At 42.4% G+C, this 22,848-nt stretch overlaps 1 protein-coding gene across 1 annotated transcript in view; it reads left to right on the top strand.

Annotated features, from left to right (window-relative positions):
- The window catches only part of RPAP1 (RNA polymerase II associated protein 1), a 39,163-nt gene extending 26,291 nt beyond the window's left edge, over positions 1-12,872 (top strand). Inside the window, exons 20-25 of the mRNA XM_075844901.1 lie at positions 2,861-3,010; positions 3,209-3,351; positions 5,289-6,093; positions 7,279-7,455; positions 9,367-9,423; positions 10,621-12,872. Of these exons, the coding sequence (XP_075701016.1) occupies positions 2,861-3,010; positions 3,209-3,351; positions 5,289-6,093; positions 7,279-7,455; positions 9,367-9,423; positions 10,621-10,767 (1,479 nt within the window). The 3' untranslated portion in view covers positions 10,768-12,872. The remainder of the gene's footprint in view (positions 1-2,860; positions 3,011-3,208; positions 3,352-5,288; positions 6,094-7,278; positions 7,456-9,366; positions 9,424-10,620) is intronic.
- The last annotated feature ends 9,976 nt before the right edge of the window (positions 12,873-22,848 follow it).

The following is a 22,848-nucleotide window of genomic DNA, read 5'->3' on the forward strand; positions in this document are numbered from 1 at the left end:
ACAAAAAAAAATGCATTAGTGTGGAAAAGTTTATGATTTTAGGTACTTTCATACTTGCCAACAGTCCCGAATTTGCCGGGACTGTCACGAATTTACAGAGACAGTCCCAGTAAATTTCTGTCCCGGGACTTGTCCCGGCATCTGCCACACTCCATTGTGTCCTCAGGACGCAGATACAATTGAATACTATGGCAGAGCAGGAAATTATCCACTTCCTACAGCGGAATCCCCGGGCCAAGCATTGCCGATGCTCTGGCCTCGAATTTTGCTCAGACGTATCCCCTGACTTCACGGTCCATATATGGATAGTGACAGTGGCGTAATTACCACTATAGCAGCCGTAGTGGCTGCTACAGGGCCCGCAGCATTAGGGGGGGCCCGTGCCACCCTTCCGGCACGGGCCGCCCCATGGCCGGAGGCTCCGCTAGCAGCTGCTATGGCTGCTACAGCGCGACACCACTGAAGGGGTTGTTCCTACAAAAGACATGCATCCCATCTACCCACAAGATAGGGGATACATGTGTTATCGCTGGGACGCCCAGCGATAAGGAGAACGGGGGACCGAAAGTCCCCCCGAAGTTCTCCATGACAAACCTCGGAATTCCGGGGTCTATCTGCAGCTCCATAGAAATTACTTGTGCGCATGCGTGACCAGCGCTCCTTTCATTTTTATTGAACTGCACAGGCGCCGGAAGTCCGAGGTTTGTCATGGAGAACTTCGGGGGACTTTCGGTCCCCCATTCTCCTTATCGCTGCCAGCGATCACACATGTATCCCCTATCCTGTGGATAGGGGATGCATGTCTTTTGTAGGACAACCTATAGCCCGTTTTTTTTTATGGGGGGGCTATATGGCGTTATCTACAGGGGGGTGGTCTGTGGCGTTATCTGCAGGGGTGGTCTGTATGGCGTTATCTACAGGGGGGCTGTATGGCGTTATCTACAGGGGGGCTGTATGGCGTTATCTACAGGGGGCTATATGGCGTGATCTACAGGGGGGCTGTATCGCGTTATCTACAGGGGGGATTTGGGGCTGTAAGACGTTATCTACAGGGGGGCTGTAAGGCGTTATCTACAGGGGGCTGTGTATGGCGCTATCTACAGGGGCTGTGTATGGTGCTATCTATCTATAGGGGGGCGCTGTGTGTTGGAATCTATAGGGAGGCACTATCTACAAGGGGGGGTTGTGATACCCAGCGGAGGGGGGGCCCCAGTCAAAAGTTTGCTATGGGGCCCAGTCTTTCCTAGTTACACCCCTGGACAGTGATGTCAGGGGCTTCACCAGAGAAGGAGTCCCAGAGCAGAGATTATACTAGCGCTCTGCTCCGAGACTCCTGCTCTGGGGAAGCCCCTGACATCACTGTCCATGTATGGACAGCGATGTCAGGAGCAGAGCTGGAGTCCCAGGCAGAGTGCTAGTGGCATAATTTATGGGGGGCTGTGTGGCATCTATGGGGGGCTGTGTGGCATTATCTACAGGGGGGCTGTGTGGCACTATCTACAGAGGGCACTGTGCTATTATCTGCAGAGAGCGCTGTGGCACTATCTAAAAAAGGGATGTGTGACACTATCTACAGAGGGCACTGTGGCATTATCTACAGGGGGCATTGTGGGCATTGTGGCACTATCTACAGGGAGCAGTGTGTGGCACTATCTACAGGGAGCAGTGTGTGGCACTATCTACAGGGAGCAGTGTGGAGCACCATCTACAAGGGGCACTGAGTGTTGCATTATATACGCTGGTTCTTACGCTACCAGTAGTGGTCAGCACATATCACCTAGCCCTAGTGATAAAGTGAGACATCACCTCTCTGTAAACATCCAGAGACATACTGGCCACCATAGTAGTTGACAGCAAAACTAGTACAGACATTTATGTTAGTTTATTTAAAATTCTGGAAAACCACGCCCCCCCCCCCCCACAAGATGCCACACCCTAAGTGTCCCTGGAAAAATGTTTCAAATGTTGCCAACTATGTACTTTCTAAAGAGATTTTCCGGTTTTATGTAAATGTAAGTTCTGCAACTATCTGATATACCATGTGTTTCAATTTCTCACTATTTTGAAGATTTTTGTTTGTTGTCAGTGAATGGTAACACTTTTGTTTACATGTAGGGGCAGCAACCCCATACAGCTGAGAAGTGGATACAGTTGTATCCAGTCTGCAATGCTAAGGTCCTGTTCACATCTGCATTGGAGGTTCCATTAGTGCCCTATTGAGCTAAACACATCGGCAGCAGCATCACAAATGTGTAGCTCACAGTGCTTTGCCTAGACTGGATACAATTGTGTCTACTTCTCAGCAGAGAGCAGGACTAGGTACGTATGGATTTTCTAGCTTCTCAATCAAAAGGGTATGTCCACACGGGTCGGGTTTGCTGTGGAAAGTTCCATAGCAAATCTGACCCACAATCCGCAGGGAAATCCTAAATTTTGACTTCTCCATTGAAGTCAATGTGTAAAATTTGGAACAAATCCGCACCGCAGGTAAATTTCTGCAGGGTGTGGATGGTGCTCAGTTTGAAATAATGAATGTAATTGTACACGGGCCAATTATCGGGCAAACGAGCGTTCATGTGACTGCTTGTTCCCGATCATTTCCCTGCTGATTGTATAGTTGATGCTGCAAGAAGTATTATTGATGTCCCATATCCCTGTGCTGCCGACATGATGGTAATGCATGGGGACAAGCGATCGTAGTAACGAGCGCTCGTTCCTACACACCGCTCCTTGTGAAAGGAGCAAACGAGCGCCAATCTACGAGCTGTCTTGTTGATCGGTGCTCATTTACGCGGCCCATGTCGGACTGTGTAAGAGGACCCTTACCGTATAAACACATACAGGTTATATTTTTGTGCAGTTCTCCTTTATCCTGGAATACAAAGGACTTCAAAATTACTTACTCAAGATAAGTGAATGCCCAACTCCGCCTGTGACTCCATCCTCCTGCTGGCTCCTGCGACACGAGTATCACTTTCAGTATTTTGTATTATCTCTGCTATATAAACTGGTTAGTAGTTCTGTCATTTTATTTTGTCTCATTTGTTTATTGTACTGAAAGTTCCCAACTTGGATACATTTTATGTCTGCATTTTTAATCTTTCCCACTCTCCTTTCTTTCATCCTCACTATTTTAGTGTTCTTATTCTAGAAATTGGGAAGAGATTCTAATAACTTTTTTTTTTCCTTCCGTTTCCTTCCAAATTAGGTAGCTATGAATCCAGATCATACCCAGCATGCATCACTTTGTCATTCTGTCTCCATTACCCTACTGAGCAGACTCTTGCCTGGCAGTGAGCATCTGGCCCATAAGATTATTTCTTCCTTTACGTTCAATCCAGCTTTTATGCCGTAAGTACTCACGGTGTAGTGTGGTTATAAATATAACTAATATGTTATATAGGTCATGTATAAATTTGTTCCGATTATTAGTTCTTTTATTGTTTGATATAGTCACTGACCTCTTTGATGTCATTTTAGTGTTCATAAAGCCTTATACTATTTCTTAATATACTTGTATTAGCAGATATGCATCTTTTCATAAATGGAGCTGTGTGTTCCATGGCGGTCTTTTCCCCCCCTCTGATCACTTCTCGGTAGTCTGTAGTCAGCAGAAGATGGTCAGTCAAAAAAAAAAAAAGTTTAATTTCAGCAGCTTCTAGTGCAATGCAATTATCTCCACTTCTGAAATGGAAAATATCTGCATATTTTGATTATTTTGTAAAAATGTTTGCTCTAAGGTGGATCTTCAGGTTAAATAGGTATTCGAATTATAGACATTTTTGGCATTTCCACAGGATATGCCAAAATGTCTGTTATATGTGGGTCTCTCCTCTGGGACATGCACCTATGCCAAGTACGTGGGGCCCTGCTCGATTGTTTGCGTAACTGCCATAAATGTGAATGGAGAGAGCCGACGTCTCCTCACCAGGCGGGACGGAGGTCATGGGATATGCCATGAATGTCTATGATGGAAATACCCCTTTAATGAACACTGAAGTTTAAACATCAGAAGTGTTTTTTCTCATAGGGGCTTGCTGGTTGTGTCTAATATGTGTAAGGAATAATAATCTACATGAGCCTATTTTATTTATTTTTTTATTCAGAAAAACCAACAGTCCATAAGCTCTATAAGCGGGAGACCCTCCCTCCCTCTATATGCCAGAACGGAGAGCCGCTCTGGCGGACCTGGCAGGTCCTTGCATTATATGGACGGCCGTTCCTTTATATGGCCGGCATGTAATGCTGCAGGGAAAATGTGTGGCTAAGGGCTCATTCAGACGAGCGTGTATCACATCCATGACGGCCGTTAATACAACAGCCGTCACACGGACTCAAGTATTTCAATGGGGCCGTTCACACAACCGTTGTTTCAACGGAGCGAGTGAAGGGTTCGTGGAAAAATAGGACATGTCCTATTTTCCTGCGTGTCACGCATCCCTCTATCGACTCACGCATCCCTCTATCGACTCTAGTCTATGGGGGTCCACGACAATGCGTCCTGCACGGGTGCACCTCGGATGTGAAAAACATTAGTTTTCCACGTCTGAGGTTGCCGACGCTCGTCTAACCGTAGCCTAACCGTAGCTTCCCTGTGGACAACAGCTGAGCACTGGGGTGAGAGGATCTGCAGCGATCAGCTGATCGCCGCACCAGCTTCTTTTTGAAAAGGGGTTGTCTTCATGTCACAGCCCCTTTAACAGGAAACTTTTTCCTCTTTATAGCTGAATGTCGTTAATGAGGTTTTAATGTTTAACGCTAATAAAGCTCAATCACTATATAAATGAAAATTCGACAACTTTCTAATATAATTTATGTTTTACATTTTCCCCATATTAGTTTCTGTGGGTGTATGAGAACTGAATGATTGTAGTAAACGATCAGAGATTTGTGCTAATGTATTTAACTCACAGGATTGTTTAGACTGATTCCATGGTTTCCACTTCTAAGCTGAGAGCAGGATGGGGTATGTACCAGTTTGTAGCCTGCGGATGTAACCGGAGTGTTCTCGTTCACTGACAGCAAACTAATATCTTGAAAATGGTTAGGAGTTTCAACAGAGTATATTAAAAAGTTTCTGTATTCTTCATTTATACAGTGATTAAGCGTTCATAACCTAAAACCGGAAAAGCCCTGTGACTTTTTGCATGTTGTGAGCCCCTATGGAGACTGGTGTGAGTGGATACATGTTGTGTGCAGTGCTGCGCAGTATGACGGTGATATATGACCGAGAGGCCTCGTGTATCAGCCTTAATGCTGTATCTTCATCCATTTTCTCTTCTTCACAGAGAAGGAAGTTCAGGAGGACCTCAAGCAGCTGATTTGTCAGATATACTGCACATTACATCCGAAACTAAACAAGCTCCCCCTAGTTCAGTCGCTGCGACTTCCGTCTCTCCAAGTCGTGGTGCTCTGCTAGAGGAAGCCTTCAATGATCTCCCGTCCATCCGTTCTTGCTATTTGACTCACTTTATACACATGGAACAAGCTCTCAACCACTCCAAGGTTGTCTACCAGGAAAGAACTTGTTTTGTCAAGACTTCTATGCTTCCAGACGCCAAAAGTCCAATTTTGCCATCTGATTGGTCGTTCCTTCCTTTAATCAATCTCTACAATAAAGTCACCAATGCAGAGACTAAAGGAAATATTGTGCACACACTCCCCCCTGATCTGGTGAACACTGTTACTAGGAACTTGCAGTGGATCTTTCTCTTGGAAACTTGGCGCCCCTGCTCTCTGCAGAGTATACCCACTGCAGCAAAGCTGGCTCGCTTGGCATGTGTGTTTCTCACAGGTAGTGACCTCTTCTTAGAAGGTCCTGTCCATTCATACACTGCTGCTCTCACTGTTTTTTATTGTCAACCAAAATTCATGGAATCGCTAAAGCTTGATGTGCCTCTCCCTGGGCTGGCTTCATTCTATGACTTCTACATGGACCTTTTGGAGCAGTTTGAGGGGGTTTCATTTGGAGACCCTTTATTTGGAACGTTTGTGCTTCTTCCGTTACAAAGACGTTTCAGTGTCCAACTCAGGCAAGCCTTGTTTGGAGAACATGTTAGCAGCTTGAGATCTCTTTCTGTGCCCCTTAAAGAGGTAACGTATTCATGTATACATCAATTGGGCCTGATGAAATATTTGTACTCCTATGAAGCTCTGCCTCTGGCAAGGTTTCATAGGAGACTGTCAGAATCACGATATACTGCAATACATTAGTATTGCAGTATATCTTGCAAGCGATCCAACGATCGCTGGATCAAGTCCCCTAAGGACAAGTAAAAACCAGTAAAATAAAGTTTAAAAAAAAAACCAACTTTTTTCATTTTCCCTCAAGCACAATGTAAAAAAATAAAAAATTTACATAACTGGTATCGATGCGTCTGTAAAAGTCTTGGCTATTACAATATATCATTATTTAGTCCGCACGGTGAACGCCGTAAAAAATAAAATATTCAAAACATCTGAATTGCTGTTTTGTGGTCACTTCATCTCCCACAAAAAATGAAACAATAAGTCTCATGTACCCCAAAATAGTGCATATATATAAGCTACAGGTCGCCCCACAAAAAATAAGCCCTCATACGGAAAAATAAAAATGTTATGACTGTCAGAATATGGCGACAAAACTCAAATTTTATTTTTTAAACAATCATTTTTTTTCCTTGTAAGAGTAGTAAAACATAAAAAAAAACTATATAAATTTGGTATCGCTGTGATCGTATCGACCAGCATACATGCTGTAATACATGCGGTGCACGCCGTAAAAACAAAACCACCCAAAAGATTGGGGAATCGCTGTTTTTTTCCTATTCCACCCCACAAATATTTTTTCCCCAGTTTACCACTACATTATATGGTATAATAATTGGTGCTTTGATAATCTACAACTTGTCCCGCAAAAAACAAGCCCTCATACGGCAATATTGATGGAAAAAGAAAAAAAGTTACGGCTTTTGGAAGGTGCGGAGTAAGAAACTAAAGTGAAAATCTGAAAAATGGCTGCGGCGAGAAGGGGTTACGCGGATCTGTCATGTCTTTTATGCTGCCCTATCCTAGAGAATCCTGTTCCCTCACCCAGGCACACTGACGGGCCTCCCTATATACACGGCTCATACCAGGACTCAAGGGCACACAATCCTCTCAGCATTTATATAAGAAAACATTGAATCAAATCAGAAAGCACATACGCGACCATAGGAGACCTGACAGATCCACTTTAATGTATTTTTCTTTTGTTGTACTTTTTCCCAAACTTTTACCAGTTTTTCTTTTCTCTTCCAGTTTCCCATCCATCTGACCTTGTACACGTTCCCTCCTGAGGATAACGTGAATCTTTTGCGTCTCTATTTCCGGACCTTAGTGACAGGAGCCTTACGTCAGACCTGGTGTCCTGTGCTGTATGTCGTGGCAGTTTCTCACGTGAACAGCTTCATTTTTTCACGCGAGCGTGTGGCTGAGGTATTAGCGGCTTACATGCAAAGTTCACCAATTGTATCGTATATAGTGACAAAGATCATATTGTATTATATACTGGATTAACACAGGACAATTTGAAGGGGAGATGAAAATGAAGAGAATTTGAAGCAGCAGATAGTTTTATAAAAGTCTGTCTTTGATATTAAAGCTCCAGCTTCTATTAGTATTGTGGGGAGGTATATTATCTTTCCAACCCCCATGCTCTTGACCTAGGTATTTTTTTCTATAGTGCACATCCTTTGCGCTATGGTTGGGTTCAGGGGCGAACTTATGGGCCATAAGATTTCCTAGTAACTGAAAAGCCCCTCTGAGCCTTTTCATGAAAAGTGGCTAAAATTCCTTTTGCAGCCACTAGAGGGAGCTCACTGCATGTGCATCTATTATAGAGCTCAAAGTGATCGGTTTAAATCCCTATCCCGTGAACTCCGCCTAGTAGTGACTGCAGGCAGCCAGTGGTTTTATCATGTATCACTATGACTGTGGAGGGAAGCCGGGGGGGATTTGAAGCTCTGTATAATAAAAACAGGGCTCTGACTCCTATAAAGAATTTTGCTCTTATTTAGAGAAAAAAAAATTATACTTCTATTAACCCATTCAGGGATAACTGTTGTATTTAATTAACGCTTTCAGCAGGACCAGATTAATGTTCGTTTTTATTCTTTAGTTTTTACCTCCCCGTCTTAAAAAAAGTCATGACTTTTTAAATTTGTTCGTTGACACAGCCATATGAGGTCTTAATTTTTACGGGACAAGTTGTACTTTCAAATTCTACTATTTATTGTTATGTGTGATGTACTAGGAAGCTGGGAAAAAAATCTGAATGGGGTGGAATTGGAAGAAAACAGCCGTTCTTTTATATTTTTATAGTTCAAGCATTTTCAGAGGCGGGGATACCTAATTTGTTTGTTTATTTTGTTTATTTTTAAGTGATCTAGGAAAGGGGGACCATTTAAATTTTTCCAAATTTTTTTTTTTTTGACTTTTATTTAGCCCCACTAGGGTAAAAACCCCTCAGATGCCGGTGGTCACATCTGACACCGGCATCTGAGGGATTAAATGCTTGCGATCAGAAATGTATGTGATCGCAAGCATGGCCGCTGTGTTCCCGCTGTGCAACACCGCAGAGACCCGGCGGCTATGGCTCCCGCTCTGCCATATTAAAATACCCTTTCACGACGTTGATTTACATATCTGCTGTCGTGAAAGGGTTAAATTCCTGTACAGTCTGTTAAATGGTGAGGCATTTAGCGATCTCCACCGCAGGCCCCTGTGGAGACCCCCCTTTAAAAATCCTGCATTTGACCTTTGGGGCTCCTGTGCTCTAACATCATCAGTCAAACTTTCTTGACAAGCAGGAGTAATTCTGTAATACAATGCAGGACTTCAGGGTATTCCCTTTGCTAGCCCTGCAGGAGGGATCCGCTGATTTTCATAGACTACTTAACACGCAGGCGAAACCGCCGCAACATTAGATCAGCACGATTTTCAAATTGACTACAGGGATAAGCACTGTTATTGGTAATGACTGTGCAGTAAATGACCGTTTAGCCGCATAACCGCGCGCCCATTTACAATTCAAGTGCTTTTCCCTGTAGTCAATTTAAAAACGCGCTGATCTACGTGTCCGTGCGGTTTCGCCCGCATCATGAGAGCCCAGCCTTAGGAGGCTTACCCTGTTTCTACTGTGCATTAGTAGACGGCGCAGCTGCCTGTATACTCTTTAGGCGGGTTCTACATGGAAACCACAAGGATTTTGAAAGCCTTGCATGATTTTTATTAGATAATAAGTCTGGAGTCTTAGTGCATCTCAGCCCAGAATTTGTAATTATGCTAGGATTTTGCTAAGAATATATTGGAGAACCAGCAGTTTTTTTAACTCCTTGTTTGTTACAGGAGGTTGATGCGGCAAGAAAAAACATGCTCAGGAAGACTTACCTCTTGGTGGATGAGGTATGTTATATAAACTGTAATCCGGCATCTGACAGACCAACACTTGTTTCTGGCACGGTACTTCCAGATAAGAAAGCTCGAGCAATTACAATGCTCTCGTCATTAAAGGAGTTTTCCACTTTCTGACAGCTGATGACCCATCCACCGGATAGGTCATCAGTATATGATTGGTGCGTGTCCGACACCCGGACCCCGCACCAATCCGCTACTCCGGCATGGCCGATATTGCAGGAAGCAGATGGCTCCGATTAAAGAATAGCGGCCGAGCTGCAATACTGCAGTTAGTCTCCTATTCAAGTGAATAGGAGCAGAGCTGCAGTTCTACTGAACGGCCACTATGCAGTGGTCGGAGCCATCTACTTCCTGCTCCAACTACTGCATACCGTTCCAAACATCCGGTGCCCGGAGGCAGCCAGAGTGGCTGATCGGTGCGGTGTCCAGGTATCGGACAGCCACCGATCAAATACTGATGACCTATCCGGTGGATAGGTCATCACTTGTCAGAAAGTGGAAAACCCCTTTGAGGATCAAAGTCTTCCATTTCATATGATGATCATTGTATGTTCATCGTCAACAATTCCCTGGTATAACGGCATTTCCCCCTCTACAAGTAGCACCCTTTGCTACGTTCGACAACATCTGTATGCTGGACCATGTGCAAAATACAAGTCAAGAGTGGGGAATCAAATTTCCCTGGGGTCCTACAGATTTTTTTCAGGATCACTACTACATCTAAAGGGAGCAATTACAATAATAACAGTCTAGTTGGAAATTTCTGTAATTGCCTTTTCCAATAAAATGTAAGGAATTTTGATGTATTTCCATGCAATTTTTCGGTTTTGGGGATCTAAAATGTTGTGGAAACATATTAAAGGAGTCACCCCGTAAGGGTAAATGCGCCCGGCATATCGAAGATCTGCTACTTCCGCTACACTAAAACTGTGCCACCGCCTGCAGTACCACATTAACAAGAGAGGTAGTCTCTTAATGCAGACGTAAAACATTTTTTTGTAGTCATAGTCCAAACAGGAGGTTTTTTTTAAGCCATTACTATATGTACTTTATTGGTTAATCTGCAGTTTTAAAGCCTGATTTTGTCTATCGAGCTTCCAAATCTAGAATTTGTAAGGGTATGTTTAAAAGAATAGATATACTTGGTTTGTTCCAGTATTTTCTAATCAACTCTTACATTTCCAGGGTCTGAAGAAGCATCTCCTGTACTACAAACAGATATCCAGCAGCAGTCCGGGTGGCTTTGAGTTATATGACACGCTTCCGCCTCAAAGGGAAAAGTATTTGAAAACGGTAATAGAGCGGCAACAACTGGCAAAAGTGGCAACATAGGCTAAGAAACCACGATCAAGGACGCTAAATAGGTGGAAGACGTATCTAAAAAATATCCTTGTTGCCACAGATTCCAGACTGTATAGACTGTATATAGTGCTCCAGAGGGTATACTAAGGGCATAATTGCATCAGTAGTACAACACATTTAATTGACGGGTGACCAGACTGCTCTCCACAGGAACAAGGAGGTCCCGGGTAGTCACCCACTGACTGCAGTAAACACCCCCGGAAATATGCACAGAAAAACGATTCTCTACATAGTCTGAGGAAGTATATAATGCACACATACCATGGAAACCATGTCGCCATTATATTGTCTTTATGGGTCCTCAGTCTTTGGCATTTCGGTGGGGTGATGTTTAGTGGTTACTTCGTATCCACTACTTTAGTCACTTCGATGTCTAAAAATGTGTCTGGTGACACGTTGGTTTCAATGACAGAAATGTTCTAAGAGCTTCCAAACCATGATCATAGTTTTTACATGTGGTTTCTAATGCTGTGGTTTTCCCCACTGAATTCAATGGAGAAAACCGCAGTAAAAGTAAAGAAACGGCAAACAATATGGCCAGCTAATCCCGTTCACTACAGTAACTTCTGCCCCCCCTGAGACTATATGTGAATACAACTTTAGATCTAGTGGTGTCCGATTAGGAAATGAAAGAGGAATCAGACTGGGTTCACACTGTATTTTTGTTGGAGATGTTACGCACAGTAATAATGCGTTTAAAGGTTTTCTTTTCTTTTTTTTTTTGTTAAAGGGGATGTCTTATGTAGGGCCATAGGGATGTCCTGGAGGGTGTTCTCTCGCTTTGGACCTACTCTATGGGTATGTTCACACGTAGCATAGACACCGCAGATTTTCCACGATTGATTTCACTATGTAAAATCTGCAACATAATACAGAAGGAGCAGAGCGGATGAGATTTGAACAAATCTCCACGCGCTGCAATAAAAATCTGCCCAAAAAACATTTATAAATTGACCTGCGGTGCGTTTTTTTTTAATCCGCATCATATAAATTTATGCTTTGTAATCGCTTCTTTTCTGTTGCAGGTTTGCCCTTTTGAATTCAATGGGGATGTAAAACCCGCAACAAATAGCAAATGTTACGATTTTTTCGGTGGAAAAGCTGCGATTCCACCACAAAAATCCCAAATTAGAAAAAAAACAAAACTTTTTTAGGTTTAAAATTCCGGTAATAAAAAGGTTATACTTACAAATCGGGCTTTGTCATATCGACACGTTCTTCTGTTCTCACTCAAGGCCGGCCTCCTGTGACAACGTTTCATCGCATATGACTGCTTCAACCAATTACAGGCTGCAGCGGTCACATGGGCTGCAGCGTTACCCCAGGAAGCCGGCCAGGACCAGAAGAAAACTTGGCTATGTGAATGGAGATTGGGATAAGTATAAACTTTTATTTTTTCAACCACTGTATTCCGCCGCAAAGAATCCTCCCAAAAAACTGCACCGCGATTTGGTGCGGTTTTTCAGACGCAATTTACTGCGGGTTGCAGGTCGGGTGCACTGTATTTTTACGCAGCATATCCGACCTGTGTTAACATGGCCTAAGAGGCAGAACAGAACTCTCCCGGCTTCCCCTGGCAAAATCAGCTGTTTGCCTGTAGCCGGACCCGCTGATGAGAAAGCTCCTTAAAATAGCAGCATGTTCTATTCATGGGAAAAAGAAATCTCAACTGCATATTTGTGTTTCATACATTGTACTATATAGTCTTGTGTGAACCTGCCCTTAGATCTAAGTCCGCTTTAGCAAGGTACAGTATAAAATGGCATTCAAAGGCTGGATATTGGGACGCTGTATAACTTTCTAGCATACGCCTCAGAGCAGGTACTGGAACAATGTTGGAGCTCATCCCGGACTTCTCATCAGGAAGGGTTTTCCGGTGTGCAGAAGGAGATAGGAGCGCCCCTTCCTGGATGAGACATTGCTCCGTGCCTCTTGACTGAGGCTTCAAATTGTTTAAACCTGATCGGCGCACTTATTCTTCCTTATTTGATAAACCTTTAATGTCTTTGTTTGTAGGATTAACATTTCTGTCAAGAAAAAATATTTACTTAATAAACATTTATATTTTTAAGTTCTTTGGTATTCCATTTATTGATGTTTATTGAAATGTTTTTTTTTTTTGTTTTTTTTTAAACTCATTTTTATTAAGAACTGTTGCAGTAACGAGTATAAAATCAGTCACACATCTCTGATTGTAAAATACATCACATTGGATCAAGGAAATGTACATACAGCAAGTCAAGTAATGAAAACATACAGAACATTCCAGGAATATAATATGCCATAAACAATGGCGCTTAGACTGGTTTACTTTGACGTATGTAAGACTATTATAATAAAAGGACAAAAAACAAAACAGCCTAGGATCTGTGTCACCCACGAGCATCTAATAAATCAGGCACAGCAAGTTCAAGGAGATACATAATAAAAATGCGGGTCACCTATATTCCTATCTCACAGTATCTGGTGATACAGCAGAGGGGTTGACTGTCAGAGGGGAGTTATTCCAAATATCCCAAACTTTAGAAAACTTAGTACTACAACCATGATTCAGAAATACAACCTTCTCGAAAGGTATTACAGAATTTACCAATCACTTCCAATAACCAATGGATGGAGGTCGATCATTCATCCAGTGTTGTGCTATGGTTTTTCGTGCTAGAAACAGTCTGTCTCAAAAAAAATTCTAGTATGGTGATTCCATGTCTCCCCATCCAGCATACCAAACAAACACATCTTAGGACATAAAGGGACACCTACATGTAACAAGGACGATAACAGGGATAGTATGTCATTCCAAAAGTCCCTAATGATGGTGCATGACCATATCATATGCCAAAAATCTGCCTCCGGAACATGGCATCTCAGACATTCTGAAGAAGGCAATCGTCCCATTTTGTATAGCCTAACCGGGGTCAAATATGCCTGGTGTATTATATATAACTGGATCATTTTATTGTTTGCGGATGGGGAAACCTGAAGATGAGACTCCAAAATATCATCCCACTCATCTGTCTGAATTGTAGGAATCCACCGTTTCCATCTACTCTCTATAGCAAGTGGTGTAGAATTCACCGTGATGGATAACAAATGGGTATATAGAGCGGATATCAGGCCTCGTAGACCCTGGGAGTTAAGAATCCCTATCAGTGGGAAGGAAGAGATTATTAAGTTATTTCTCAAGTGATGGAATTGGGTTTGTAAAATATGACGAATCTGTAGATATCTATGAAAATGGCTGCGTGGTATGTCATACTTAGTCTGCAACTGAGTGAATGAAAGTAGGACATTATCCTCATATAGGTCCCCTATAGTTCCAATAGCTGGAGATAACCGTGGTGGCATTAAAGGAAAGTAAGAAGCATTATTCCATAAAGGCAATATCATTGTAACCCAATTGCTTTTTCGCTTGTCTCCAAACCACACGAGCCAGCTTGTGTAAGGGCGAGGGTTTAATATGGGCAGGGAGAGAATTTACTTTGAGGGATCCCAGCAAACATTGACTCCCAAGTACATGAGCCAAATGGTGCTCTGAGTTGGGAAGATCCTTTTCCGGCATCCAGGAACTTAAGGTTTTCAGTTGACCTGCTAAATAATATAAAAAGAAATCTGGTAGAGCCGTCCCTGCCAGTGCCTTAGGCCTTTGGAGCATGGACAACTTAAGTTTATGTCTAGAATTTCCCCATATAAACGGTCTGTGATGAAGAGCATATAGAAATTTAGGCAACAAAATAATTTTATGTTTATTGGAATGTTGTACAGTCAGTAAACATTAGTCACCTCTCCTGACGTCTATTTTTTAGTAAATTCTTGTATTTCCCATAAAATGACAATTCTGGAGCATATTTTCTTTGAACGCTACGTTGTGCCTTTACCCTGTTACTCCTCATAAAATGTTTAAATAAATTGACAACTGGGCGTTACCACTCCCCTTGTCAAAGGGGCGTGCCCTTACACACTCACTGTATAAGGCACTGATTGGACAGTGTTGGCCTTCTATGGGGACACACCCCCAACTTGTAACACCCTGTTAATTTATTTATGGTTTTCTAGGAGGAATAACAGAGGAACGGCACAAAGTAGAGTCCTATGAAAAGATACTCCAGAATTGTTATATCATGGGGATTACAATTATTTACTAGAATAGACCTATCGGGAGAGGTGACAGTTCCTCTTTTTAATGCTTTTGTAAAATATTCCTGTAGAAACAGTAGGTGGCGCCATTACCATTTTTTTGCACGGTTTTTTTGTGTGCTCCACTGCTAGGATCAAACATGCTATAAAAAGTGCATTAGCAGGCAGCACAGAAAGAGAAATTAAAAGGGGTTTTCCCACTAAAAAATGTTTATAAGTTGATAAATGTATGATTGTTGGGAGCCCCACTAATCGCTAAAAGAGTCTAGAACTAGATCAATAGTCCCGAGTCCCCCGTTTATCCTCATTGCACGATTCAATGTCTATGGGGTGAATGGAGACAAGTACAGCGATTGACCTGGCTTAGATATGTTATGCCTAATCCTAGGTGGTGGGTTTCCTGCATGTCTTAACCGTAGAGGGTACTAGGTCTGGACTTTGTAGCAATCCTTGTAGGATATGTAGATGTTATACTGCGCCACGTGACCAAACCCGCTGTACTCTATGTACTCGCTGTGCTACTGCTTGTACATAGACTATAGCAGGACCGGTCATATGACGAAAAGTCATGTCGTCATCAAAGAAGACTGTTCAACTAGACTTCCGGTCCCCTGGCAGCGCAATAAGAATCTATTAAATTCTCAGAATCAGTGCGACGAGGGGACCGGAAGGTATATTAGCGGGTGTACTCTCATACTGCAGTGAGTACGCTGCTAATCATTTTTGGTCCCCACATAACCCCTTTAATATTAGCCATCGATGTGTGATCAGTGGAAGTCCAAGCTCGGCACCACGTCGTCTTCATTGTTTACACAGGCACAGCGGCTCGTCCATAAGGGTGACTGTATCTGGTACTACAACCTGTCCCAGTTAAGTGAATGGGAAAAAGACGCAGTACCAGAGAAGACACAGCAGCCCATACGATGAGCGCCGCGGTCCACTCATTGTGCTTGTTGGTGAGATCGGACACCCACTGATCAAACATTCATAGCCCATGCTATGTTTAAATCCCGATGAAACTTTGTATAGAGGAACCGGTCAGCTCTTCTGACATCTATTTATTTATTTTTTTTAAATTTTTATAAACACTGTTGTGCTTTTCCTCTAAGATCTGTATGAATAAGTTGCCAACTGGGTGTTGCCATTTATTCGCTTACTGACAAGGTAACGCCCAGTTGTCAATTTATTCATATTTTTCCATGGGGAATAACAAATGGTGCACCAACATTTCTATTTCATTAGGAATACAAGTATTTACTAAAATAGACGTGTCAGGAGAGCGGCCATCTCTTCTTTAAAACCGTTGGATAGTCTTTCTAAAAATATGTTTTTTAGATAGTTGGCTGTTAAATCACTTGTCTTTACCCCCTTTATCTTCTACTACAATGGTGTCGCTTTCAGTATGTATAGGGGGAATTGCTGCTATTTAAACAAAATAGTATATAGAATAACGGATATCCAGATGGTAGTTTCCTAAAGCTCTACCAAGGGTCGGACCTTGACCTATAGGGTAGGCCTGTAGGTGGCACTAGAGAGACTTTATTTTATTTTTTTCTGGAGGAGGGCTATTTTGCATACTTTTCACAGGTAGCATCTTTGCAAGGAGAATCGGTACCTTACAAAAGCTGCGTCAAAGGCATCTCACTCAGCCAATCAGAACCCTACTCTGTACTGTTGAAGAGCAACCACTCCAAAACAATGCTGTGTACATGTCAGTGTCTCTGGTTTGGCTATTAATCAGAGTAATGTTTCAAGGCTCTATGAAAGGTTGGATATAGACTTGCAGGTAGTCCCCTATAGGTGTCAATTCTTTCTTCTACAGGAGAGCTATTTTTCTTACTTTTCCCAGGAAGCATTGCACTTAAAGAGGACCTGTCACCTCTCCTGACATGTCTGTATTAGTAAATAATTTTATTCCTCTTGAAATAACAATTCTTTAACATCTTTTCTTAGCACTCTATGTTGTTTCGTTCCTCTGTTGTTCCTTCTAGAAATGTATGAATAAATTGACAACTGGGTGTTAGCAGTAGTGGGTGTGTCACTGCACAGACTGATACTGTCCAATCAGTGGTGACAGAGTGAGACTGTGTAGGGACACGTCCCTTTAACAAGGAGAATGTAACACCCAGTTGTCAATATTTTCATACATTTCTACGAGGGATAACAGAGAAACAGCATATCGTAGAGTTTTAAAACTGCTGCTGAATTGTTTTTTTCACGGGGGAACACAAGTATTTTCAAAAACTGACATGCCAGGAGAGGTGACAAGTCCTCTTTAACCCCTTAACGAAAAAGGATGGATATATGTCCTATGCAGTTTTGCTAGTTCCCGCATAAGGACGGATATATCCATCCTCTGATCGCGCGGGTACTGACAGTGTACCTACGAGTTCAACGGCAGGAGCACGGCTGTTATACACAGGCTGGCTCCTGCCACAACTGCCGGAATCGAAGCTCTCTCCGATTCTGTCAGTTTAACCCATTAGATGCCGCTGTCAATAGCGACAGCAGCATCTAATGTGTTTGACAGAGGGAGGGAGCTCCCTCTGTTACCCCATCAGCGCCCCCGCAAAGAAATCGCGGGGCGCCGTCTGGTTTCCATGGCAGCCGGGGGCCTAACAAAGGCCCCCAGGTCTGCCTTCAGCAACTGCCTATTAGGCCATGCCAGAGTCATGGCCTAATAGATTGCCTGCCAGTTTTACGCTGACAGGCAATAATGCTTTGGTATACGAAGTATACCAAAGCATTATATAAGCGATCAGCAGATTGCATGGTGAAGTCCCCTAGTGGGACTAAAAAAATAAATGTAAAGCAGTTAAATAAAGTTTCTGAGCATAAAAATAAAAGATATTACAGTCAAAACAAAATAAAAACACTTTTGTGGTTTTATTTAGTAAATGTGTCAAAACAAATAACACATACACATATATGGTATCCCCGCGATCGTAACGACTCGAACAATAAAATGAACACATTAATTAAACCGCCGGATGAACGGCGTCCAAAAAAAAACGCAAAAAACCACGGCAAAATTATTTTCTCCCATTCCCCCCCATAAAAAAATAAAATAAAAGTTAATCTTTAAGTCCTATGTACCCCAATATAGTACTAATGAAAACTACACCTTGGCCCACAAAAATCAAGCCCACATACGGCCACATTGAGGGAAAAATAAAAAAGTTACGCCTCTTGGAACGCGGCGATGCAAAAACAAGTAATTTTTTTCTAAAAGGCTTTTTATTGTGCAAACGTAGGAAAACATATAAAACCCTTACATATTTGGTATCCCCGTAATCGTGCCGACCCATAGAATAAAGGTAACATGTTATTTACGCTGCATAGCAATTGGCGTAAATTTATAACGTGAAAATCAATGCTGGAATAGCTGCTTATTTTGAATTCTCTCCTAAAATAAAGTTAAGAAAAGTTAATCGATATATTATATGCATCCAAAAATGGTGCAATTGAAAAATACAACTCGGCCCGCAAAAAACAAGCCCTTATACGGCTATGTGCACGGAATAAAAAAAAGTTACAACTCTTGAGATGCGACCGTGAGAAAACAAAAAAAATTATCCTTGGTCATTAACGCGCAAAATGGCCTGTCATTAAGGGGTTAAGACCCAGTACCAGCTGGATCTCCACAAGGAGAATCCGTAAATTCCAAGAGCTGCTATTTAGACATGCCTATAAGGACAGTATAAGTCCTGCTGTGTGTATGAAAAGCCTGTCAGAAGTAATTTATGACCGTTCTTTATCTTTCCTGTGGTAATTAAAGACAAATGTGTTTACTTTTTTATTTTTACAATATGTTAATACAGAAATGACTATTTATTGCAGCTGCATTCTCTTTGCCTATTGTCACAACCAGCAAGTGGTACATCAATCTTATTGCATCTTTGGTAGGCGGAAATAAACTAAATGTGGGTATAAACCTTACTGATGATATTTAGTTTTAACAACCCATAGGGCAGTAAATGTAAGGGTTTTCCAATACATATGACATCACAAGACTACCACGTGACCACATCGTCCTTGGTCTCAGGTACGTGCACACACAGATACTTTATTCTCAAAGTGTTCTCTACATGGGTGTAGTCAGGACCAAAGACAATGCAGTTGTGTGATTGTATAACGTGACCGCACTCCCTGTCATGTCATATGGACTAGAATGCCCTTAAGGCTGGTTTACACGGGCAGATCTCCTCCCCCCCACGACCGATTGGCCATATAACTAGTTGATCGGCGCTCGTCACCAGGCCTTTTAGCATGGGCCGATGCTTTCTGTATGGGGACAATCGATCGTTAATACGTTCGTTCGGTCCCCATCAGTTTGCATCATTGTCGGCAGAACATCCCCTGTAATCATGGAGAGATGTGCTACTGACAACAGTGATTTTATAGTCCGCATAAACAATGAGATCACCCAACGAGCTAGCGTTTGCTCTTTAGTCGGATGATCAACACCCTGTTTACACAAGCCAAAAATCGTGAACGAGCGTTGTTTGTAAGAACGATTGTGCGGCTGATTATTGGCCTATGTAAATGCGCCATTACCTGTAGAGGAAAGGTACTGCAAGAGCTCTTAAATTCAGGAAGGTCATTGTAGTCAGATTGTTCTTTCAGGTGAATGGAGCAGATAAGCGGAGTAAATTGACCACTGAGCAATTTTTTTTTTTTGTAATGTTTAAAGAAGCACTCATATGAAAATTGTTATTGCTTTGCCCGTTTGTAATGGGCATCTTGCGCATGTATATGCTATATACACAGTTGAGTCACATTTCTTATGACCACCAGCTAATCCCCAGAGTAACCGCCGTGTGCACGGACAGCAGCTAGACGGGCTGGGAGTGACTCAATAAAGGGCCGTTAGAAGGGAGGAAGCATGCGAGCGGAGTAGGAAGTGACATGCCGTGGTCCCGTCCCTCCTCTCCCCTTTTTATCCGCTCAAAGCAGGAATGGAAATGCCGACCCCATGAGCCTGCTATGGAAACAGCGTAAAAGCTTAGTTTAATGTCCGTTTACCCGTATGGTATGTTCACACGGGCTAATTTCAACCATTTTTCAGGCCGTAAATATCCCGCAAAAACGGATGAAAAATTGGAAGCAGAACGCCTACAAACATCTGACCGTTGATTTCAATGGGAAATACTGCGTTGTGTTCCGACGGGGCGTTATTTTACGCCTCATTTTCAAATAACAGTGAGAAAAAAGACGCCCCGTAAAAAGAAGTGCATGTCACTTCTTAAGCCGATTTTGGGGCCGTTTCTCATTGACTCAATAGAAAAACAGCTCCAAAAACGGCCGTAAAAGCTGCAAAAAACGGTAGTTGCTTAAAAAACGTCTGAAAATCAGGGGCTGTTTTCTCTTGAAAACAGCTCCGTATTTTCAGCCGTATTTTGTTAAGCGTGAGAACATAGCCTTACAGCTGTGGTGGACTGCAGCTTGAGACAATCCTATGGTGGGAGATACCGGTGAGACTGCTGTTAAAAGAGCTGGGTCAAGTGAACAGATAAGGGAACCCGTATTGGAGTTGCAGTTGGATACTGTAGATGTAGAGGGCAGAGCATAGACTTCGTGGCTCCCTGCGAGTATAACTTACGACTGCCGCAGAGGTCTGCTGAAGATATAGTGCACAGATCCTGGTGAGGGGATACCTCAGGTGAAGGTTGCTACTGATTTGAAACTTGTAAATCTAAATCACTCTTGGAGAACTTTCCGTTGAATCTGCTGTACATACAAATACCTCTAGTTACCAGGATTTTTAAAAAAGGCTCCTACCAGAGTTTGAATGTTACAAATAAAGGTGCGGTAGCCTGACGGCGACTTGGAGGATAAATCACTCGATATACGGAGACCAGCTGCGGTTGACCAGAAAATCTGAATAAGTGGGGAAAAGAAAAAGAAAGCAGTATTCAAAACTGAATAAAAGGTTGGAAGCTCGGAGGAAAATATCCCGTCACCCTCTCCTGAACTGGGAACTAAGTTAAGAAGAACTGTGTGGATTTCATGAAGTAGACCAAGATGGCTTGTATAAGATCCTATAAGGAAGTGTGGACCTTTGAAATGAAAGTTGTGTGATGGATGGTGAAAATGATGTCAAGTCTTTGAAGGGGAAGGAGCATCAATTACACTAGATGTGATAAATGATGACCGGAGGGAGTGCACTCACACAGAAACATTTAAAAGCCCATAGAAAGAAAATATAACTATGCAGGCTTCCAAGTTAGATAAACTAGTAAATTCACCAGGGGCTAAAGGGTCAAGTAAAGATCCCAGTCGTAAATCTCGGGATTCAAAGACAATATCTAAATGGTGTACCAACGCAAAAGGGAGAGTAGATGACCCTAAAAATGAAAAAGGGTCAATTGGTGCTGAGAGAGAAGACAATGTTTCCACACTAGACAAAGTTTTGGTTGCTATTAACAACTGTAACAAGTCTATTGTGGATCTAATAGGTCAAGTTGGGGGCCTAAAATCGAAATTATATTCCTAAGAACGGATATGCAAAGATTAAGAGAAAGAGTTGAAACAGTGGAGCAGGAAGTTGAAAAGGTGGATGTAAAAATGGTGCAAATTGGCAAGGATGTGAGCGATTTAAAAAAAGGCAAATAAACTACTGTCTGAGAAGATAACGGATTTAGAAAATCGATCACGCCGGGCCAATATTAAATGTCTGGATTTCCCGGAGGTAGAAAGATGTAGTGCAATTCATGGAATGATGGTTTAAATAAAAATTTGAGAGTGATTGTTTTTCATTTGAACATTTTATAGGAAGAGTCCATCGGATCCCCTTAAAACCTCTCCCCCCCTCCCCCCCAGGTGCACTACCCAGGCCGGTACTGGTTAAAATGCTTAGTTCACTAGATTGAGATAAAATAATGTGTTCTAGGGCAAAATACCAGGATTTGACCTAATATAGCAATATTATAAGGCTCTTTTCGGATTTTGCACAACAGACACAAAAGGAGAGAAGTACATTTAGAGAGTGTAAAAACAGACTAAGGCCTCATGCACACGACCGTAAAAACACCCGTTATTACGGGTCGTAATTACGACCCGAAATAACGGGCCCATAGACTTCTGTTGGCCACGGGTACCTTCCCGTTTTCTCATGGGAAGGTGCCCGTGCCGTTGAAAAAGATAGAACATGTTCTATTTTTTTTCTTTTACGGGCCGTGCTACTATACTTTATAATGGGAGCACGGCTCGGAATAACGGCCGGCGGCCCATGGCTGGCCGTGCCCGGCCCGAGCACGGTCGTGTGCATGGGGCCGAACGAAAGATTGAATGTTCTCTCCTATTTCCAGCTAAATTAAGGATTATATATAAAGAAAAAGCATTGGTTTTTACTAATGCTAACGGGGTTACGGACTGGATGGATAATAGTCTATCACCCTGAATTGTGAAGTCGGTTTATGAGTTGTGCAGGGTCTTCTGATAAAGCTTCAAACATGTATAGAGAGGTGTGTGTATATGTGTGTGTGTGTGTGTGTGTGTGTGTTTGTGTATATATATATATATATATATATATATATATATACAGGGTGGGCCATTTATATGGATAGACCTAAATAAAACGGGAATGGTTGGTGATATTAACTTCCTGTTTGTGGCACATTAGTATATGGGAGGGGGGAAACTTTTCAAGCTGGGTGTTGACCATGGCAGCCATTTTGAAGTTGGCCATTTTGTATCCAACTTTAGTTTTTTCAATGGGAAGAGGGTCATGTGACACATCAAACTTATCGAGAATTTCACAAGAAAAACAATGGTGTGCTTGGTTTTAACGGTACTTTATTCTTTCATGAGTTATTTACAAGTTTCTGACCACTTATAAAATGTGTTCAAAGTGCTGCCCATTGTGTTGGATTGTCAATGCAACCCTCTTCTCCCACTCTTCACACACTGATAGCA

Source organism: Rhinoderma darwinii, chromosome 12 (genome assembly GCF_050947455.1).
Source record: "Rhinoderma darwinii isolate aRhiDar2 chromosome 12, aRhiDar2.hap1, whole genome shotgun sequence".
NCBI classification, from domain to species: Eukaryota; Metazoa; Chordata; class Amphibia; order Anura; family Rhinodermatidae; genus Rhinoderma; species Rhinoderma darwinii.